The sequence below is a fragment of the Erpetoichthys calabaricus genome, chromosome 1 (genome assembly GCF_900747795.2).
Source record: "Erpetoichthys calabaricus chromosome 1, fErpCal1.3, whole genome shotgun sequence".
NCBI classification, from domain to species: Eukaryota; Metazoa; Chordata; class Cladistia; order Polypteriformes; family Polypteridae; genus Erpetoichthys; species Erpetoichthys calabaricus.
The window spans coordinates 47,545,311-47,568,547 of record NC_041394.2 but is presented as its reverse complement, the minus strand read 5'-3'; the positions used below and the strand labels follow the sequence as shown (position 1 = coordinate 47,568,547).

At 36.4% G+C, this 23,237-nt stretch overlaps 1 protein-coding gene across 2 annotated transcripts in view; it reads left to right on the top strand.

Annotated features, from left to right (window-relative positions):
- The first annotated feature begins 3,623 nt into the window (after nucleotides 1–3,623).
- LOC114649480 (serine/threonine-protein phosphatase 2B catalytic subunit gamma isoform-like) overlaps nucleotides 3,624–23,237 on the top strand; it is a 240,364-nt gene continuing 220,750 nt past the window's right edge. Inside the window, exon 1 of one of the 2 annotated variants that reach the window (XM_051924127.1) lies at nucleotides 3,624–4,409. In XM_051924127.1, the coding sequence (XP_051780087.1) occupies nucleotides 4,358–4,409 (52 nt within the window). In that variant the 5' untranslated portion in view covers nucleotides 3,624–4,357. The remainder of the gene's footprint in view (nucleotides 4,410–23,237) is intronic. The other variant, XM_051924123.1, reaches the window with a different exon arrangement.

The window sequence follows — 23,237 nt, the reverse complement described above, 5'->3', positions numbered from 1 at the left end:
TACTATTCGTGCATACTCTCTGATTACTGTTCCTCATTTTCACTCACTCTAGTTTGCATACAAGGCAAACAGACCTATGGACGAAGCCATAAACATTGACCTACACTGTGTGCTAGAGTATCTGGACTGTAAAGGAACTTACGCCAGAATACTATTTGTAGACTTCAGCATTTAATAACATTGTTCCTGGACGGTTGTTAACTAAACTTCTACATACTGGTCTGAATGCTTCCATTAGTAAATTAGTTTACAGTATTTTGAGAAACAGGAAACAATATGTTCGGATGGGCTCCCACCTCTCAGACTCTCTCTGTATCAGTACCAGTGTCCCACAAGGCTGTGCGCTTTCCTCGGCTCTATTCTTTGTACACCAATGACTGTAGACCCACTACCCTTCAGTAAAAATCATTATGTTCTCTGATGACCCCGCCATCATTAAACTAATTTCTAATAGAAATGAAACAGCATACAGAGAGGAGGTGACATGTCTTTTGTCTTGGTCTAGTACTCCATGCCACCAAAACAGTGGAAAAGGTAATCGACATTTACAAACAGCAGTTATTTGGATGGATGGATGGATGGAGTTATTTACAATGTCTCCCTCTTAAAATTAATGATTCTACCATCAAATGGGTTGATTCCTTCAAATTTGTAGGCACAGCTATCATTGACATGTCAGGCTAGGACATTTAACACCACTTCCATCACTAAAAAGTCTCAGCAGCAGATTTTTTTTCTATGTCAACTAAAAAAAAATTTAATATTTCCCAGCCTATTCTAGTACAGTTCTACAAAGCCACAATTGAAAGTGTGATCATGTACTCCATTGTTGTCTGGTTTGGTTCAGCAATGGACCACTCCAAAAATAAATTACATTGTGTTGTGAGGTCTGCTGAGAAAGTAATGGGCTGCGTTGTTCCTTCTGTTTCAGACCTGTATGCATCGAGTGTCACTACCTATGTCAAAAGGATCACCATGGACTCATTTCACCCAGGTCATCACTTGTTCCAAAATTTCCACTTTTGGATACACTTTAAGTCAACCAAAACTAAAACTAAGAGACACCTAAATAGTTTCTTTCCCACAGCCATTGCTGTGCAAACCAATTTTGCCTGTCTCTCTCACTTATTCATGTGTTCTTCATATATGAAGGTTTGAATGTGTGTGTGTGTATATATGTATGTGTATGTGTGCATATACACACTTTCATTTGTACATCTATTTAATTGCACTATTCTGTTTATAATGTATGTTGTTTAACTTATGCTTTTTGTATGTGATACTTTGTTCTGTTATAAGCAGCATTAAAACTACCAAGTTAAACTTCTGTACCTTAAGCACTGGTGAATAAAAATGATTCCAATTGCATTTTTAAACAAGGATAGCACTGTAATAGGGGATTTGTGATTTTACAATCAGGAAAAAGAGAAGCAAGAAAAATAAAAACTTGGATGGACTGCTGCAGTTATATTTATCAAGCAACAAATAAAATGGAAAACTCCAGGCGCTGACATCTAAGAATAAATAGACAATACAGATATCACAGCAGCACTTCTGAATTTATTGTTATGAGCATTTGACAGGATCAAAAAAACATGGAAGACTGCTGTTCATAGGTTTCTCATTAGCTTTTAATACAATCCAGCCCCACATTTTAGTTGACAAACTGATTAATCAATTCTGTTTGGATGTTTACTTGGTGGGATAGATTATGGAATTCTCAATTTACACAACACAAAGAGTGAGTGTTAGCCTTGAAACACCTATTGGGACACCACAAGACTGCTTTCTGTTACCGCTTTTGTTTATCTTATACACAAATGACGGCAGGAGTTCACACAAGGACAGACATATCCTGAAATCTGCAGATGACTCTGTTATTGTGAGTCTTCTAAAAGATACGGGGGAAAGTCATGGATCTGTCGTTGATGAGTTTGTTCAATGGTGTAATCGTTCCACAACAACATTTATTTCTATAGCACATTTTCATACAAACAATGTAGCTCAAAGTGCTTTATATGAAGAAAGAGAAAAAAGACAAAATAAATAATTACAAATAGAATAAAACTAAGGTCCAATGGCCAGGGAGGACAGATAAAACAAAAAAAAAACTCCAGATGGCTGGAGAAATAAAAAAAAATCTGCAGGGGTTCCAGGCCATGAGACCACCCAGCTCCCTATATATCTATGAGAAAAGAATATGTTTGAAAATCTCATACTCTCTGAACATTAATGAAACGGGGTACAATGGACAAGGTGGAGCAGTACAAATATCTGCAGACAATCACTGATAACAGGTTCAGACTTATCACAGAAAGAATTTGCAAGAAGGGTCTGGTACAGCGTTTTTTTTTTTAGGAAACTCAGTTGTTTAAAATGGCCAAAACCATAATGACACTTTTTATAAATCCCTTATGGAATCTACTGTTACATTTGCTTTTGTATGTTGGTTTGGCCAAGACTATTAAGAACATAAATGATCTTAACAACATCATAACTATTAGCAGTAAAATTATTAGTTTGTAACAGATGTCTGCCACTAAAGTATATTACAAACAGGTTAGACAGAAGGCCAGCTCAGTTCCTGTTTTTTCTAAATTTCAGCTGTTGCCATCAGCCTGTAGATTTAGGTTTCCAAGAAAAAGATCAACAGATTTATGAACTCTTGTATTCCTAGGGACAGGGATGGCCCAACCATTAAGGCAAATTAGGCATTCGCCTAGGGTACAGATCATAAGTGGAGGAAAAACTCAGGTGCACCAGTTAGCTACCAAACAGTTGGTGCACTAATTAGCTTGGCCTAGGATGCAAAATAACCTAACACCCACACTGCCTAGACCTATAAGCATTTTGAATTCTGTTACTTATAGGGATGTTACTAATTTCTAAATTATTATTTTGTGTAGGCCTACTATTAAAGGTGGTTATTCTTTGCAGTAATCTTTAGTGTGTGTATATATGGTAACACTAGTTGTTGTGTGTGTGTGTGTGCTTATTTTCATGTATCTGTGTAACAATGTGTTACGTTTTGTACTTTCCTGCTGCAAACAAATTTCCCTCTGGGTTAATAAAGTGTACCTAAATCTAAAACATAGTGGTAAATTAATTTATAAATATACGAAAATCAATTAGCAGAATAGTATTAATTCTCAGTGGAACTACACTTGTTAATTCCATCCACAAAACAGAGACATATACACAATTAATAAGACAAAAATCATTGGTGTTAAATAAAAAAGTGAAAATTACATGCACGCAAAAGATATTTTTGCATCCGCCTTTCCAGCATATCACTTATTTGAACAAACGTTTAAAATGTTGTCCCGGAATGCGCATACTATCAAGCCTACATAACATAACATCGCATAACTTTCTCAAACCTGCTTAATCCATGCTTTCATATATTGCGCTTCTTGTATTAACTAGCACGTCATGTACTACTTGGCATACCAAAACACCGCCACCAAGCCGGTGTCCGCGCAATGCCAGTTGGGAGTCACGGCGAGATGAACTACATGTCCCAGCATCCTGCTCAAAAAGGTGAACTATACCGGATATCTTTTTAAATTACCATATAGTTATTTCTGGGGAATGTAGTCATTGACGAATTGACGCGAAAGAGGTGTAAGACACGGCGCCGAAAAGATTAAAAACTACTGTTCCCAAAATTCAGCCTCTGTCTGCCTCTGCCGACAGGCGACAGCGGGTTTCAAGACGCCATGTTGTAGGAAATCCGCCTGCTAGTGTGCGTTGGGGAGGGGGAGATTAGAGAGTTTAATCTGAGAGAGAGAGAGGGAGCGAGCGAGCGAGAGCCAGAGCTAGAGAGAGAGAGAGCGAGCGAGAGGGAGGGAGTGTGGAGGGAGGGATACCAAAAAAAAAAAAAAAAAAAAATAGCCAGGCCCAAGTGAAGCTCCAACACACCGAGAGCAAGCGGCCCTTCAGTTCGGCGATCGTTACTACCCGCGTGAGGCGAGGCCCAACTGGGGAAACTGGATTCGCCGGGACCGTTCATTTCACTTCCAGTTTGAATTTCAGGCTGGTTTAGTGGTTGACTTAGCTGACAGGGTCTGACAGCAGCTGGGAAAGCAAAAGACACACAACAAGCACGAGCGCGCCTGGCAGCATTTTACTGTAAAAAGCTGCCATTCAAAATAGTTTGAAGTATTAATACTAGCGACAGCGTTAATCATTTTTAATCATATATTTATTTTTGTATTACTTTTTGAAGACAGTCGTTTACTTTGTTGTTTCTGCATGATCTTTAGGAAATCCGGTAGAAAATTATTTAAATTATTTTTTTATTCCAAAGAAGAGGATTGCAAATTATTTACATTTTTGAGGTGATCCGAGGTGAAAGATGTCTGGGAAGGACCAGAATAAACTATCCACAACCGAAAGGATTATAAGAGGTAAGTGTGCCATTTATTTATTTTGCAAGTGTCTATTAGTTTTTGCTTACCTCCAAGCTTGTATATTTCTTCATGTGATATTTTCATGTTTAAGAATACAGTTCAGCTTTTGATTCTTTTTGTGCGGGTATACACGTCAGAATGAAAGTCTCCGTGTTGCTCTCATTTTTAACTAACAACTAAACTGGTCATTAGCTTTGATTGTCCTGAGATATAAAGTATGAAAATAAAATTGCCATATGTTGTATTACAATTTGCCCAGTGCTTCCGTGCTATGAAGTCGTTTGGGGGGGTCTGTGTATGCAGCTTTATTGTAGCAGTTAACCTGCAATGTAAGTATTTGGATTTTAGTGTTATTTTTCTTTAAGCTTTCCTTTTTACTGCAAACCAGTTTCTGCTTAATAACGGAGGCATCATTTTATTATTGATCACATGCATTGGTTCATCAATTATAATTTTATGTAAGTTTAATGTGTACATATTTGAGTGTCTAGTTTAGTTAAAATTAACTGCACAACAAGCAGATCTGTATTATAACTTTCAGAATACTTCCCTAATCAAACTTTAAGGAGCCTACTGATTTTTTCTTTCATTTTGAACCGAAATTTGTTACTTTGCAGATATTTTATAAATTGCTTTGGTATAAGAGGTATTGTAGAAGGTAGTATTTATATTTGCTTGTGCTTTCACTTTTTTTTTTTTTTTTTTTTTGAACGGAAGCATTGATGCTTTTTTAGTAGATATATATCTTTGCTGGCCATGCTGCTCTTTTTTGAAGATTTATTATTTGATACACCACTAGCTCTACAGTTGGTTTTGCACTGAAATTCACAGGCCTTCCTTTCAGTGGTTTTCTATCATTTATGAGTGCATTTTTGATCTACAGACCTCTGTACATTGGCAGAGTAGGAATGCACGCGTTATTTGGTGTGCGAAATTCATGTTTGCAATCCATATATACCGTATATAGTTTTTTAGATTTTAAATCAAAGCAGGATGATTGGATTTTTAATGTCCACAATGTATCTTTTGTATTTGAAATTTATTTATAACTTTAAAGTAATCTGAAGCTCCACATATTTCTTCCCACGCATAGACAGCCATTATCCTTTTTTATTCCCAAACAGGTAAAAATCAAAATGTGCGTCTTCTCGTTATTGGCACAGTCCCACTTTCTATGGTAACACCGAGCGAGGTTCCAACAGTGAGTGTTCGACACAGACACACATCATCTGTTTTTCAACAGTCCTTGTTAGATGCACTTGGGCATGCCATCTATTTAATATATTATGCTAAGATGTTTCTGAACAGTCTACTGGCAAGTTTAATGATGCACTTTAGTGTAGCTTGTGTTACTGACAGCAGTACATGATAACAAATGACTGTAATACTGAATTATGTTAGCAAGAGCCAGAAAAGTGTAGACTCAGAAGGTAAATGAAAATTAAGTAATATGACATATTGTTGATTTACCTTCCAGCATTTTGCCTTTGATCATACATTATCCAGTGCAAGGTTGCAAATCTCCACAGAAATAGGTCCAAAATGCAAATTAGCATTGCTTGTGATGGAAGACTGGCACAGGGTACACTTATGTACACCACCTACACTGGCTGACATGGAGCCAATTTAGCTTTGCATTTGCACCTGACAGCATTCCTTACAGTTTTTTGATGACACTGGAGGAAGGCAGAACAAATACAGAGAACTGAACCTGTGCCCTGATCAGCACATTAACTGCTAGGCTACTCTCTGGTGCGTTTTTACAATGGGTAGACTTTGTTTTACTTGCCACACTTAATAAAGGACGTGGTTCACTGCTTGCATCCTGTTTTGTCAGGGTGTGTATTTTTATAAGTTCCCTATAAAGTAGCTGCACTGTACAGTATCACAGTTTTTTAAAGTTTTATGCAAATTTGACAATCCTCAGGTAGCCTTCCATTTTGTTACTTCAGTTTTTTTCTGTAATACTCTGGCTGTATTAGTGACGAAAACAGACATTTTTACTTCTGTCACATGCCATTGCAATGTGTGTCATGTAGAATTGCTGATCTTCAGAAGCTAATAGAACTATATGTGAACTGTTATCTGAAAGAGTTGCTTTATCTTGAGTTAGAAAAAAAAAAGCCTCATTAGAAATGCTGTTATGGCAGTTTGGAGATATGAAAAAAAACAGTCATATTTTCTGAATTAATACCTCAAGAAAAAATGCATGATGGGTGTCCTTGCAAATATTACATGGTTAGTTCAGAATTTACAATATATACTGGCAGAAAAAGGTATCCTATTGGTTTCAATTATTAAATTAGATTTTGCCCATGCGTAATACTAAAGGATTGAAATTTGTTAAGTTTGCAAACATGACGTTGGCATTTGGGGAAAAAAAAAAAAATTAAGATACAGTACTTGCTGAAAAAATGTAATCTCCACCCCCCCACAGCTGACATATCATTTATTTATGTCAGCTCTGTTTCCTTAAGTCCAAGTGAGGGGAATCTACAGATTGATCACTTTGTTGTTCTGATATTAATTAGGCTTGCAGCTGATTTGATAAGGATAGCTTTGTTGATCTCCATCTTATTATTTTCTGCCGTGGGAAAGAAGAGATGTCCTTGTAAGGGAGAATCCTGGGTTCATTCTGTAACCTTACAACCCCCCACAGTCTGCCTGAGGGAGCATTGCTGGCAGGCGTTAGTCTTCAGTGCTAGTGTAATCTTGAAGTAGCCGTAGACCTAAATGATTGACTTTAAATTGTACATATTTTTATCCATTTCAGCTTGAATGCACCTTTTTTGAGGTATCCCACAACTCTAATCTCTAATGACATGCATATTAATAATTTGCATTTTTGGGGGCTTTTAAGTTATTTCGGAAACCCCCTTGTCATTGCTACAAGTGTGAACAAAACAAGAAAACTGGAGGCTGGAGAGTAAAAATCAGCTGAAGTTGTTGAATAAATAAACCAAATATTTGTTGGTGTATGTCTGTATGCTTTTACAGTTTGCTGTGGACAAGAAAAAAGTGCAGTTGTCTAGCTAAAATGGGTATTGCCGAATAAGCACAATACTTGTGTGTGGTTTTTTTTTTTTTTTTTCTTCACAGTCACTAAAAGGTGTGAGGCTGGCTGTGAGGATCAAGTCATATCACCTGTGGGCTTTGTTTTAAACCCTAGACTATTTTAAAGGCTAATTAAACATCTTTACATTCATACCTGCTTTTTTATTTAATTGATTTTTAAACCTTTATTCTCCTCAAATTTCTTAACAAGATGCAAAGACATGTAACTTTTAAAAACTGTTTGAACGATAATTAAAGGGAGGTGCAGGTGTTACTAAATGCACTTCATTTTAAAAATGAAATTAGGGTTAGTATGTGCAAGTTAGTTAGGTTAAGGACAGTTTGTAGCAATCTGTTAACACATCTTCTTTATTTAGTTCTTAGTATATTTTTCATGATTTAAAGAATTTGTTTTGTGTGTTAGTGGAGCCTGTTTGCATGAATGTTCCCATACTGTACTTCAGAAAACCTTTTACTTTGGTGATGTGAAGAAGTTTTATTTGAAATCCATTGCAAATCTAATATTGGTCTTTTATTCTGATTGACCAACAAACTTTACGTAAAACTGAGCAGTGTCCTCTTGAGATCCAGCCATCAAGCTTTCTAAATGGTTCTAATAATAACCACAGTTGAGTTGCCATCTGCTTGTGGCATTCCTATCCCATGGGGTACTCTTTAAAGTTAATTGTCTACCTTGAAGGGTTCTCCTGATATTTAAGAAACATAAACTCTAGTTATTAAATACATAAATGAAAAGAGATTTGTAAAATTTATGATGTTGCTTTTACTCTTCCAATCACAAAAGCTTTGTTTTTTTTAAGTTTACATTTAATTATTTCATGTAGAGTTTCCACCATAAGTGGGAAATAAGGTACATGTGAAATAGGGAACATTTTCTGGTCTATAAAATTATTTCAAACTGAAAAGATTAAATTGCTGTTTATGATTGGGTTCCTTTTATAAATGTCATGTTTGATTACTGGTAGTTTTAGTAGTACTGTTAGCTGGTGTATGTACTGCTTTTGAGGAATTTATTAATTTTTTTCCGCCATTTTCCTGGGCGTTTTCTCCAATTGATCTACCTTTTTCTTTAGTTTAAAGGTGTACAAGGGAGCTAAAGCCTTTCTGTTGGTCAAATTTGCTTAGTTGTTAATTTTCTTTTTACTAGTCTGACATTTTGGAATTTCCTAAAGTGAGTCCATCGGTGCTGGCTAAAGCTTGGCTCTGAGTGATCTCTTGTGAGTAGGGTCAGTAGATAAATGAGTGAAAATACGGGCAGTGTTTATTGGTACTGAATTTGGACTGCTTTTGTAAGGGTTTTTTTTTTTTTTTTCGTGCCTGCCCTTTCTCAATATTGATCTGTTTGTTTTTTGAGCAAATAAATTTGGACTTTCCAGTTAATTAGTGTCACAGATGGTCTGTTAATATTATGAAAATAATTTAATGAAGGCATGCAGTTTGTCATCTACCACTTTTAATATTTTCCAGGTAAACATGAGACCAATGGTTTTATGATATGTTATGAGTTGACTCCTTGTTTCATTTTGTTTTTTTCCCCCACAGAATCCACTGCAGAAGTGAATACTGTAATCTTTCATTGTTTCATTGAGTTTCTATGTAGGCTTTTGCGAGTATATGCACAGTAGGTTTGCAAGTGGCTTCATAGTCTGTCTGTGGAAGGTAACCTTCTATACACTTTGCATAGATCAGTCCATCTGAATTTAACGCGGATTAATTTCTGACTTAAACTCTACATCACTCCAAAAGATGACACTGCCACAAAAACAGATCAGAAATAAATATTTAGCAGATGTTCCAGTTGTTTTGAAAGCAGATGGATAAATAAATATCTAGAGGATGTGAATAGTCATTGTAACAAAACAGTGCCAGTGAGGTGGCGAATTGAGCAAGTTCTATTCATGGAAAAATTAGCCAGTCATAGTGTCTGTTTCCTTTATAGCTGCTCCCAGGCAGTTAGTTTGATTTTAAAGAAACCATCCAGGGCTATCTTTCCTGCAAAATGTTGAAAGGGGCTTTTTGAGTACATTTCTTATTGATTTGTGTGATTACAGTATTGCAAACAACAGTTTCTGCCCTCCTCAATTCATGCTTATGGAAATGGCTAGTTTTTGAAAATTAGTTTAAAACCCATTGAGGGCTTGACTTTTGTTTTTGGTGGAAGGGTATTCCCCCCCATATATAACTACAAATAAGGGGGGATTTTATGGGCTTCGTGGAATTTCAGTGCCAGATTTATAGAAAATATACGCTCATCATGGACTGCCTTATTTATTATACAATGTGCAAATACTATATTTATTCACTTTTCTGTTAACTGAAATAAATAAAGCTTAATGCTGGATCTAACAAAATCAAAATTCAAACATTACATTAGTGCCACATCAGTTAATAACAGGGTTGTTGAGTCATTGGACAACACTTCTGAAAGTATGACTTCAACTCAAGCATTAGTATATGCTAAGTTTCTAGTTATAGCTTTCATAGAATGCATTACTCTTCTGTAATGATAAATTGGTAAGTACTGTATTAATTTATTAATTATCGTATCGTATTGTAAATTACCTCATTTCATTTAGTTCACAATGATGCATTGGGACTGGGATCCCTTGAGACTCAATATAAATGATATGGGTATGGGACCTTTTTCAGACTGATGTGGAAAATAATTAACAGTCAGCACTGGGATGTTCAATACAGTGCTTTGAGTAGTGAGAAAAGTACTATAATGTAAAGAATTATTATTAAAATTCCTAGAAAAATGTTACTGCTTTGAATATGAGCAAAACCGATTTGTATTATTTATTTACATATTAAAAATCAAATCCTGCTGCTTTAGTTTTGTAATATAAAAATAGAACAGCCTGTCAGTGGTTTTTTTAGATACAGATGGAAAGGAGATGAACTATCTCAGGCTGTTTTTAATGGTCCTGACTAAACCTTGTTTAGTTTTAGTCAGAAGCAAGATAAAATGGCGAATTTTATTGAACTTTTTTGTAAAGACATTTATCAATATGAATTTGTAGTTTGTAAATGCTTTGTGCATATTGGTGAATATTTATGTGGCTGCAAAATACAGTATATTTTTCTTTATTAAAATAAACATTTTCTATTAACAGACTTAATTATTTTTATTATTTGTTTATCTAAGGGCATTGGACCTAGTGGGTTTAAAAAACCCTGGCCCAGCATCCAGCTCTAATGTGCATACGAGTATAACATATAGTCACACGCACCCTGTAGTTGCAATGAGACGTGGTGTTGCTCTATAGCAGGGGTAGGCAACGTCGGTCCTGGAGTGCCACAGTATGTGCAGGTTTTTGTTCCAACCCAGTTCCTTAACGAGAACTCAATTATTGCTGATGAAGCACATATTGCTTAAGTGACATTTTAATGCTTCATTTTAGTGGTCTCGCTTGTTAAGGTTCTCCAACCTTAATTGCTTATTTCAATCTTAAACTGCTGCATTCAGTGTTTTAATTGCTCCTTATTAGCAATAAGATGTAAAAAAGGGGTAGGCAATGTCGGTCCTGGTGAGCCGCAGTGGCTACAGGTTTTCATTCAACCCAATTGCTTAATTAGAAACCAATCATTGCCAATCTCAGACCTTATTTAATTTTGTGGCTTGTTAGTCTGTGCAGTGTAAGGCTTTTATATCGTAAATTTTTTTCCTTTCCAAGGATATCATCCAAATGATTTGAAGCCTAAAACAGATCATTTTCAGTCTGTCACATTTTTCTATTAAGTGTTTTATTAAATCAAACCGTGCATGATGAACACACACAGATGTAATTGGAAAAAAGCTAGCTGGAGAACTGCTGGCTGCTTTGTCTTTTACATCTTATTGCTAATAAGGAGCAATTAAAACACTGAATGCAGCAGTTTAAGATTGAAATAAGCAATTAAGGTTGGAGAACCTTAACAAGCGAGACCACTAAAATGAAGCATTAAAATGTCACTTAAGCAATATGTGCTTCATCAGCAATAATTGAGTTCTCGTTAAGGAACTGGGTTGGAACAAAAACCTGCACATACTGTGGCACTCCAGGACCGACGTTGCCTACCCCTGCTCTATAGCATCATTAGAGTGGCGTTATTGCTGTGAATTTTAAATTTCCTGGCTTTCACTGTGTAACAGTTGCAAACTGGTGAAAGAATCATCATTTATAAATTAACTTTAAACCAAAATTTTGTTTTTCAGTTGGTATATATGGGTATTTTTTATTAGTGTTACCCATTAAAAACTGACAGATGTCATGACTGTTAAGTGTTCTCCTGCTAATTAAAGCATTTAAGGCTCAAATGTTAGAGAAAGAGCTGAATGATGAAAAATCGCTTACTCTCATGACTGACTACGCTGCCCTGATTAGTAAAAACCAAAATTACTCTTGCTTTTATTTATGACCACTCATTGACAAAAACTCTTTAAAGCTACTTTTGTTATAACATACGTATCAAATCAGATTTGTCATCCAATCACTTTGCCAACTTTATGACATTTACTGTTTATGTTTGCATTAGTAAACCAAAATGCTGAGGGGCAGTGAATGGAGATGAAAATGGGGTAAGAAGAGGAGCTAGTGCACATTTTACTTTGTATGATGATGGTGCCATGAGCTCAGCTTTGTGTGGTATGGTAAATTTTGTCTGCTATGCTAGAGCTGAATGGAGCCTGTGGGATAGCAACACATGATTCTACAGTGGACTTGTGTGACTTTGAAACAGGAGGCCAAAAGTGCAAGTGGATTTAAAAAAAATAAGTAAAATCGAGTAAGGTGTGAACAATCGGAGGTTTGTAAATAGTTACTGATTGCCTTATTGTTTGTGTTTGTTGGTAGAAATTAATCTGTTTCATTTTTGCCCGGCAAACTGTCAGGGCAATTTTTGTTCTTACGAATGAACTTCTCCCAAACAAAGACTGTAGTTTAAGTTGGTTGTCTGGAATTGGTTTAGATATGAAAGACTGTATATTGAAAAAACTAAACTAAAATGCAAAGTTTGCACAACTGACAGCTCTGGAGTGTCCTTCATCTGGCTTCAGCATCAACCTCACAAGGTGTGATAACTGCTACATTTCCCGTTAGCAGAGTGTGCCTGTACTGGGGCCAGGGGGCAGAATATACTGGAGCTGTCCATCATGCCTTCTTATTCTGGAACGGTGGCTAGGTTATGTTGGGGGAGAAGTCTGTAACAGGCCAGTAGGTAGGCTATCAGAGTGCACTTGAAGGAAAAGACTCCAAATGGCTCACACCAGAGACCATTAGTTATAGTAGTGGGAAAAAGCTGGCCGATGAGCTCTGCAAGCTAAATTATTTATTGGAAAAAAACGTAAAGTCACCTGTGGTGTAGCGGAATGCATCTTAGATATAGGGAAGAGCAGTGAGGGCTGCAAACAAAAAAAAAAAACAAAAAAAAAAAAAACAAGTTGTACAGAAAACTACAGGATTTAAGGAAAAGGTCCCTGTTAAGTGATGTGAAAGGAAAGTGGAGATCACAGGGAAAAAGAACAAGGGCTGCAAATCTATAAACAAATTATAAAAGTCTGCACAGAAAGAAGTTTCCAATTTTGCACCTTTTCTCATTGACAATAAAATTATGTTTTTGTATTTCTTGGAAGGATACGGTTATACTTTCAGTTTGCAAACTGAGGACAATCTCTTTTTTTTCCTGAAGAAGAGTTGAATGTGATATCTACGTTAAAATATTTAAATTGTGAATTGTGCCTAAATTAAAAAAAAAAAAAAATAAGAAAGAAATTGAAGTTTTATTTCTTTGGCATATTCTCCAGCCCTAATTGAAGTAAGCCATTTTAGCAAAACCACAAATGTGTGCCCGTGATTCTGCTCTATCATTAATACTTTACATATACTTTCATTAGAGTGGTCTGCATCCTTCTTCTAAACTTTATTATTAGCTGAGCCACATGAGTGTCCATTCAACATGTTAAATGTTTTGACTAACAAGCTCAAATTTCTTAGAGATAGCTAGTTGTTTTGAAACTCTTGATTTTTACTTGTCACAAAATTAAACATGTACAGGTGCTGGTCATAAAATTAGAATATCATGACAGTTGATTTATTTCAGTAATTCCATTCAAAAAGTGAAACTTGTATATTAGATTCATTCATTACACACAGACTGATGTATTTCAAATGTTTATTTCTTTTAATGTTGATGATTATAACTGACAACTAATGAAAGTCCCAAATTCAGTATCTCGGAAAATTAGAATATCAATTAAGACCAATGCAAAAAAAAGGATTTTTAGAAATGTTGGCCAACTGAAAGGTATGAACATGAAAAGTATGAGCATGTACAGCACTCAATATTTAGTTGGGGCTCCTTTGGCCTGGATTACTGCAGCAATGCGGCGTGGCATGGAGTCGATCAGTCTGTGGCACTGCTCAGGTGTTATGAGAGCCCGTGTTGCTCTGATAGTGGCCTTCAGCTCTTCTGAATTGTTGGGTCTGGCGTATTGCATCTTCCTCTTCACAATACCCCATAGATTTTCTATGGGGTTAAGGTCAGGCGAGTTTGCTGGCCAATCAAGAACAGGGATACCATGGTCCTTAAACCAGGTACTGGTAGCTTTGGCACTGTGTGGCGGTGCCAGGTCCGGTTGGAAAATGAAATCTGCATCTCCATAAAGTTCGTCAGCAGCAGGAAGCATGAAGTGCTCTAAAACTTCCTGGTAGACGGCTGTGTTGACCTTGGACCTCAGAAAACACAATGGACCAACACCAGCAGATGAGATGGCACCCCACACCATCACTGACTGTGGAAACTTTACACTGGACCTCACGCAACGTGGATTCTGTGCCTCTCTTCTCTTCCTCCAGACTCTGGGACCTTGATTTCCAAAGGAAATGCAAAATTTACTTTCATCAGAGAACATAACTTTGGACCACTCAGCAGCAGTCCAGTCCTTTTTGTCTTTAGCCCAGGTGAGACGCTTCTGACGCTGTCTCTTGTTCAAGAGTGGCTTGACACAAGGAATGCGACAGCTGAAACCCATGTCTTGCATACGTCTGTACGTGGTGGTTCTTGAAGTACTGACTCCAGCTGCAGTCCACTCTTTGTGAATCTCCCCCACATTTTTGAGTGGGGTTTGTTTCACAATCCTCTCCAGGGTGCGGTTATATCCCTATTGCTTGTACACTTTTTTCTACCACATCTTGTTCTTCCCTTCGCCTCTCTATTAATGTGCTTGGACATAGAGGTCTGTGAACAGCCAGCCTCTTTAGCAATGACCTTTTGTGTCTTGCCCTCCTTGTGCAAGGTGTCAATGGTCGTCTTTTGGACAACTGTCATGTCGGCAGTCTTCCCCATGATTGTGTAGCCTACAGAACTAGACTGAGAGACCATTTAAAGGCTTTTGCAGGTGTTTTGAGTTAATTAGCTGATTAGAATGTGGCACCAGGTGTCTTCAGTATTGAACCTTTTCACAATATTCTAATTTTCCGAGATACTGAATTTGGGACTTTCATTAGTTGTCAGTTATAATCATCAACATTAAAAGAAATAAACATTTGAAATACATCAGTCTGTGTGTAATAAATGAATCTAATATACAAGTTTCACTTTTTGAATGGAATTACTGAAATAAATAAACTTTGTCATGATATTCTAATTTTATGACCAGCACCTGTACTGCTTGCGTATTGTTTACTTGTTCTGTGTATTTCTGAATGGTTTTTCTTCCACATCACAAAAATGGGCAGGTGTGTTAATTTAAATATCTAAACTATACCCTTATGAATAGAATATAGGACTACAGTTTAGATTTGAATCGGTGAGCCTTGCAGTGTCCTTTCAAGGATGGTTTTAAGGCTTGCTTCTAATGCTATTGGGATAATCGCTACATCTGCATTACCCACATCTGTGTAGGTTAGAAAATGGTTGCGTGAAATGGGTGTGTATTGTATTTTCATTAGCTAAAGATCTCACTCTGTCATTTCTAATTTCCCCATTCAGCTCTGAATTGGTACAAGTTAAAATGGTTACAACTTGTATCTCAGTGGTCACATCATCACCCTCTCAGAGAACGCATTATTTAATGTATTTTTTGCTTGTTGTCTTGCACCGTAAGGGGATAAAAAGAAACATCAATTGGATTTTCTTAGTATATTAAGATGACCCATGCATAATTTTGAAATAGGTTTTGTGATTTCTATAGTACTGCACTGAAATTCAGTCGTTGCACCTGAACAGTTTCAAATGTTTGTTGTTAGCCACGTAAAAAAATTGTCAGTGTTTAGTGTATCCTTCTGAATTATATTTTTATTTACATAATATTTATTTTATTATAATTTGATTTTTAAAGTTTAATAAAATAGAAACATGCTATATGGCCAGCAACTTAAACTTGTGGACTCAGTCAACATTAAAGTTCTTGATTCTCATTCTAATAATCAGGTGCTATTATGCAGACTCGGTTCATCTGTTGAGCTAACACAAATGACTAATGCCATAGTGGAGTAATTTTAAATTATACCACAATGCAAGATTATAAAAGGCTTTAATAGACTTCTTCAGTTTTCAAATAGACATGTTCAATCCATATTGGTAATAAATGGCTAGACATGTCATTTAATCAGTTTTTTTTTTTTTTTATATAGCTCCATTCACAGAATATGCCATTGCATGGTACTTTACATAGCAAACAATAAATTGAGCAACATTCAAAACTTGTTACATTTAAAGGGTAAAATCTACATAAGTAAAGAACAGCTGAACAGTACAGTGAAGTGGATGAACAGGCTCAGTCAGTATTCTAGAGTAAGTGTTAGTACAGTTAGTGAAAGATGGAATAACAAAAATACACTGCTCAAAAAATGAAGGGAACACTTGATCATCATAGTCTAACACTAAGTCAGTTAAGCTTCAGGGATATTGATATCTCCAGTTAGGAAGCACAAGTGATTGTGAATCAACTTCACCTGCTTTGGTGCAAATGAAAGTGACAACAGGTGCAGTGAAGAGGCAACAACAAGACAACCCTCAAAAAGAACATGAAGGCAATGCCAGGGGATGGGCTGTTACACGAGGAGAGCTGGACAGCGCCATAGAAAGGTATCATCCCAGAATGAGAACATTATCTGCTCCTTTGTGTTAGGAGGAACATTGCCAGATACCTACAAAATGACCTCCACCTAGCTACTGGTGTGCATGTTTCTGACCAAACTGTCAGAAACAGACTCCTCAGGAATGGCATGAAGGCCAGATGTCCTCTAGTGAGACCTGTGCCCACAGCGTGTCCCATCACCTTGCAGCTTAATTGGCATTTGCCGGAGAATACCACAATTGGCTGCTCTGCCATTGGTGCCCCATTCTCTTCACAGATGAGAGCAGGTTAAAGGCAAGCTTTTAGACATAGTTTGAAATAGTCTAAAAACAACCTTCAGAAATAGAATAGAATAGATGTAGAGATAGAGCTCTGGAGGAAAGAGGCCAGAAAGCTGAGTAACAATCCCTAGGATGTGTAAAATGTGTCTTTGGAAGTTTGAGAAAGCCAGGGTAAGATAAAGTAACAATGTTGTGTAATCAATGGTGTAGAAATCAACAGCTTTGTAAAGTCAGAAAAAAATGTTTGAACATTATCTGATTATTTGATTTCATAGAGGCAGGTGACAGAGTATGAGATTGTATTTCATTGTTTCTTAGCATATATTTGTGTGTGTGTGTATATATATATGTATATATATATGAAAATATTATATAATATTATATAAATACATACATACATACATACTAGCTGTACCCCGTGGCTGCTCCACATAGTAATGAAACAGGACAAACTTTAAAAATCAATAGACATTGACACAATATCTGATCGTGTTGAGCTCTGACGGGAGAGTGTTCCTTACGTGGGGAGAAAAGCACATGGCCGTGATATCTCTGGCAGTCAGCAGCTACCCTCTAAAACACATGGAGCTCTGATCTCTCTCTCTCTCTCTCAAAAATGTCAAACGTTGCTCCTTAACAATCTGTAGATGATAATGTCTGTTGAACAGCAGGTATTGCTAGCTAAGTGGATGCAAGGTGCACTCTAACATGTGGTGAGATGTAGACCAACTCGAACAGAGGCTGGCAAGTGAATGAGGAAGGCACCGCCCCCCTGCTCTCAGCCCACAAACCACTCTCTTGAATTTGCATAAATACATCGGTACCGCAAGTAAACTATGGTACTTAGTGCGATGAGAGAAGTCGCAAAATCACCGGAAAGTTGAAGGAAATTATAGAAAACAACCAGCTCTAAATCCATTAAGTAATTCTCTCGTGAAAAGCAGACAGACATACAGACAGAACGTGCTTATACCACGAAAATTTTAAAAGCGTTTCTTAGTGAGCACAAATGGGCCAAGGGTAACCTCCATTCCAAATTTCAAGTCCCAAGTCCTCATGGTTTGGGTGATTTCATGATGAGTGAGTCAGTGGTATTTGGCTTTCTCTCTCTCTCTCTCTCTCTCTCTCTCTCTCTCTCTCTCTCTCTCTCTCTCTCTCTCTCTCTCTCTCTCTCTCTCTCTCTCTCTCTCTCTCTCTCTCTCTCTCTCTCTCTCTCTCTCTCTCTCTCTCTCTCTCTCTCTCTCTCTCTCTCTCTCTCTATATATATATATATATATATATATATATATATATATATATATATATATATATATATATATATATATATATATATATATATAATCGATTTAGATATATAGATATATATAGGCTGTGTGTGTGTATATATGCTACATAAATTCAGTAATTCAGGAATGGATTTCCTGCACTATATTTATTTGGTAAGCAGTTAATCCCATTTGTTACAAGAATATTCAACATTTTTTAAAATTACCATTTTATAATTGTAACAAATTTTTTACTTGGGAATATATATATATATATATATATATATATATATATATATATATATATATATATATATATATATATATCACGGCATTCGTAGTCTGTGTCACAATCTGATTGTATGGGTGGTTACCTACCAGGTAACGCTTGTGGTTGGCCAGCAATCTGCTAACATCCGCCATGGTTCCCTCAGTTTGTGAGGAGCAGATCATAGAATGGTTGAAATAGTTTACTGTCAAATAAATGCAAAGAGTACACGACACGTGTTTCGCCCTCATTCTGGGCTCATCAGGTGTACACACTCCACTGCACTCCCTCTCGGGAATCGAACCTCGGACATCAGCGCCAGAGGCGATGCCCCTAACGTTGCGCCACGGCATGTGGTTCGTTTATTTGACAGCATGTAGATCGGGGTAATTACATTCACGGTATTCGTAGTCTGTGTCACAATCTGATTGTATGGGTGGTTACCTACCAGGTAACGCTTGTGGTTGGCCAGCAATCTGCTAACATCTGCCACGGTGCCCTCAGTTTGTGAGGAGCAGATCATAGAATGGTTGTCAGATTGTGACACAGACTACGAATGCCGTGAATGTAATTACCCCGATCTACATGCTGTCAAATAAACGAACCACACGCCGTGGCGCAATGTTAGGGGCATCGCCTCTGGCGCTGACGTCCGAGGTTCGATTCCCGAGAGGGAGTGCAGTGGAGTGTGTACACCTGATGAGCCCAGAATGAGGGCGAAACACGTGTCGTGTACTCTTTGCATTTATTTGACAGTAAACTATTTCAACCATATATAAAAAATTTCCCCCATGTTTATGTTTTGTTAAGGTCTCATGCATAGAATCTGCCTTCCTTTTGCATGTGCTCAAAACTGGAGCACAGGGCTGCAGAATTCAGCAATCTGATTGCATATGTGTACAGCTTGAGTTGAAGACTATGGACTATGCGCAATGTCCAGTGTTTAAACTGTGCTTTAGAAGGAACTTGCCTAAACTTTGTTAAATTGAAGGCTAAACATTTATGCTAAAATCAATATGAAAAATCAAGAATTTGACATTGATTTTATAGTGAATTTATATTCAGTTCCACTCCTTTTTTGAAAACTGACTTCAGACACTTCTAATTATTATTTCTTTAAAGCATCTCTAGTGAACTGAAATCCTTTAAACATAAATCTGTAAAGTAAAATCTGTGGCACACATGTACATATAAACATTACTCAAGGATAACTTTCAAGAAATATGGATGTAAATATACCCATGGTTAAAGTTGGCCTTCTCTAACTGTGAAAAGGACATTTTAGCATAATACTGAGGGTTTGCAGGACATTTTACTGTATGATACCACAATTAACAGTTACATTATGTTATGGTCTTTTGAAAATGTCCTTTGGTTTTACCAACAGTTTATGGTAATTTGAAAGCAAATATGATCACCAGCAAACTAATGATAATTATTCTTGGTCTCAAGCCTGCTTACTCCCATTCAGAAGAGCAAGGAGCAAAGGTCATTCCTGTTAGGCCTGGAAACCATGCAGGAAAATAGCCTAGACAGCATACCATCATGGGGTTCACTCGTGAACTCGCCCACACTGAGACCATATAAGCAAACCTTCAAGGCTTTTAGAGTGTGAGAAGCAAAATGGAGTACCCAAGAGAAAAGCACGGTGAGAAAATGCAAAATCCGCGCTGCCAATCAGGTGCTGGATTTGAACCTGGTATATTGTATTTATAAGGTGGCAGTTCTAATCAGTGAGCCAACTGAGCTAAAATTATGTTAACTATCCTATATTTTAATAAAATACCTCAAATGTGTTAAACTACCAGCTTGTGCTGACTGCTCAGCTGTTTTAAAGCTGCAGCAAATTGTACTGACAGAAAAAAAACAGTATAATATACATAAAAAATGCTTATTTTCCTCAGCATATTTTATTTTGCATTCTCCAGACTTTTTTATATTACTCTACTGATGCAGTTTTCCCCGGCAAGTCTGGCTTTTGGCTAAATAGGAGTGGAAATCTTTAATTGCAAAGAAAACAACTATTTATTTAATGTTGAAGTAGCAGAAACAAAGATTGGTTTGTTACTTTACCCAAAATCTTAAACTACTGCAAACATACGAAATAATAAATTGTGACATAAAAGAATTGCCAAAATATTAATGTCAAATTTCTTCTTAAACTGTGGTTTTATAAACTCTTCAACACACTTTTCATTCCTCCTACAGAGTCTGAAATCTCCCTGTGTTAAATTTAAGGGTTGACATCTTTTACATAATATGATTCCCTTGAACAGTACAGTAGGTTTTATGTTGAGCTACAGATGGAAGTTGTTGCATGTAAGTAGGGCGCAACATTGGTTCTTCTGGATGCAGAACTCTTCTAAATAAGCTACCATGTTACGTTACTTCTTATACAGCCTTATGGAACTTACAAGACTCAACTCTTACAGGAAAAATGTTGTGTCTCCAGAAACATGCTATATATGCATTTGCCATGCAAAGTTGTGTTATAAAGTTATTTGCTTTCTATAAATTAAAAAAAAATTCTTGCCTGGCACTTTACATTGCAGTCTATGGGGCCTGGTGGAAAAGTTTAAAAACATACCAAATACGTCCAGAGCGGGCAAGATATTTTTTAATGTATAGACTTTAGAACACAATTTATGCCTAGCAAATGCATATTTGTGAAGAAATAACTTCAACTTGAAAAATACCGAACTTGTCTTTTAAGATAGGCTTTTATTATAGGTTCACACAGTAAATAAAATACAGATCTTAGAAAAGGATTTACATACGGTATAGTGGTCTGTCATCCTCGAATAAATAATGGAGTAAACAGAATCTTATGATTCTACATAGTTTTAGAGAATGTAATAATCACTTCATTAGTTTTAAGTGTGTATGTTTTTTGTAATTTGAATTTGATTTAATGTATATTGTTTTATTTATTTTAATTTTAAAATTTAATTTATATTGCCCCTTGGTGGTTATTTTTCTTTTAATTCAGTGTTTTTTTTTATTTAAACATAAGTGCATTTTCTGAAGTGCCTGTTAAGGTGCAAGAGTATAGAATTTGTGGTATGCTGAGCCCCCAGGTTAAACCATGTAGGGAATGTCCAGAATGTGAACTCTGGTCTCCTTACAGTAGGGCAGCAGTACTACAATTGCATCACTGTGCCACCCCGTCTCCATCTTGCCTTCCATTTTTTCATTACAGTACAGCATGACTAATTAGGACTCATTGTGTTTCTACAGCACCACCTTTTTCCTGATCATCAAATTTGTTTTGTATGCAGTTCAGTAGAGTAAAAGGAAACAAGGTAGGTGGCTGTATGGAGTGTTAACTTCACAGAGCACAAACTTGTATTTCCAGGCAGGCAAATGGAAAGATGGTTTGTGTGTACTCTGGCAGGCTTTTGCTAATTGCATGTGTGTCTCAGTTTGGAGGAGTGCCTTCAATGCCATTTCATATTGAAATTCACATTCATTTGTGAGAATGATATTCCCATAAGACAGTCTCTCTGTAATATTAAGATTCCTATCAGGCTGGCATAGATAGGCAAAAGTGGAAATTATTATTTTTATTATTATTTATTTCTTTTAAACTCTTCATCAGAGCTTAGAAAGAGCAAGATTGTGAATGTTCTGGTTTAACTGACAATGTGAATTACTAAACAAAAATGCTACACAGTACTTCTGTGGAGAATTTAAGCTTTGTAATATGAAAACTCTGCTTCTCTAAAGAAAAAGATTGTTTTTGACAATTGTATCCAATGTTGTACAGCTTTAGAAGTAAAAATATGAAAATAGTGCAGGGTTTGATGATGTAACCAGTCAGCTGTGAATTGCAGCCATTATAACTTGTAGCAACTTGCAGTTGAATGAGGGAATTTAAAAAGTGTGATGGGTGACTGGCTAATGAAAACACTGCTAAAAGTCCAACTAATGGGATGAAGTCTTTGTGTTCATCCATTGAATATAATTGAAATGGTTACAGTTGTTTTAACTGTCTATCCTTCCATTTTCTAACTCATTTACTGTATGTAGTTCAAGGTCATGGGGAACTGGTACCTTTTGAGGCAGCATTGGGTACCAGACCTGACCCAATGTTTGATGGGGTTTTTACTGAAAACTATAATATGAGAAAAAAGCAACATATCAACAGTGCATTGTCGCATTCAAAATGAACATGCAGTTTGGTGTGAAGCAACACACCATTTTGGTAACTTTACCAAGGAAAAAGTTAAAACTAGCAGACAGAGATAATCGCACAAATGTTATTTACTATAATGAAATAGAACATGTTACAAGATACCTAATTGGTTACCCTGTTACCACATTAAATCTAGAGCAGTGTTTCTAAAACTATGGGTTGCGATCTAAACTGGTGTTATGATTCACCATATGACTGTGTAGTAAAATTAGCCAAGTTTGTCCAGTCGCAGATTCTTTCGTGTGTGATATTGCACCCTCTATAAGACCATCAGAAAATTTCAAAACGGCAAGGTGGACTGTAAAGTGGAGTCCTTGAAAGTAAGAGTGATGTTAGTTGGTAAATTTAGACTGGACTGTATGTCTAATTCTTTATCAAGATTTATCCTATATATAAAAATACAAATAGTATGTGTGTGTGTGTGTGTATATGTATATATATATATATATATATATATATATATATATATATATATATATATATATATATATATATATATATATATATATATATAATATAATGGCATTCGTAGTCTGAATCACAATCTGATTGTATGGGTGGTTACCTACCAGGTAACGCTTGTGGTTGGTCAGCAAGTCGGCTAACATCCGCCACGGTGCCCTCTTTCAGTTGCAAGAAGCAGATCATAGAATGGTTGAAATAGTTTTACTGTCAAATAA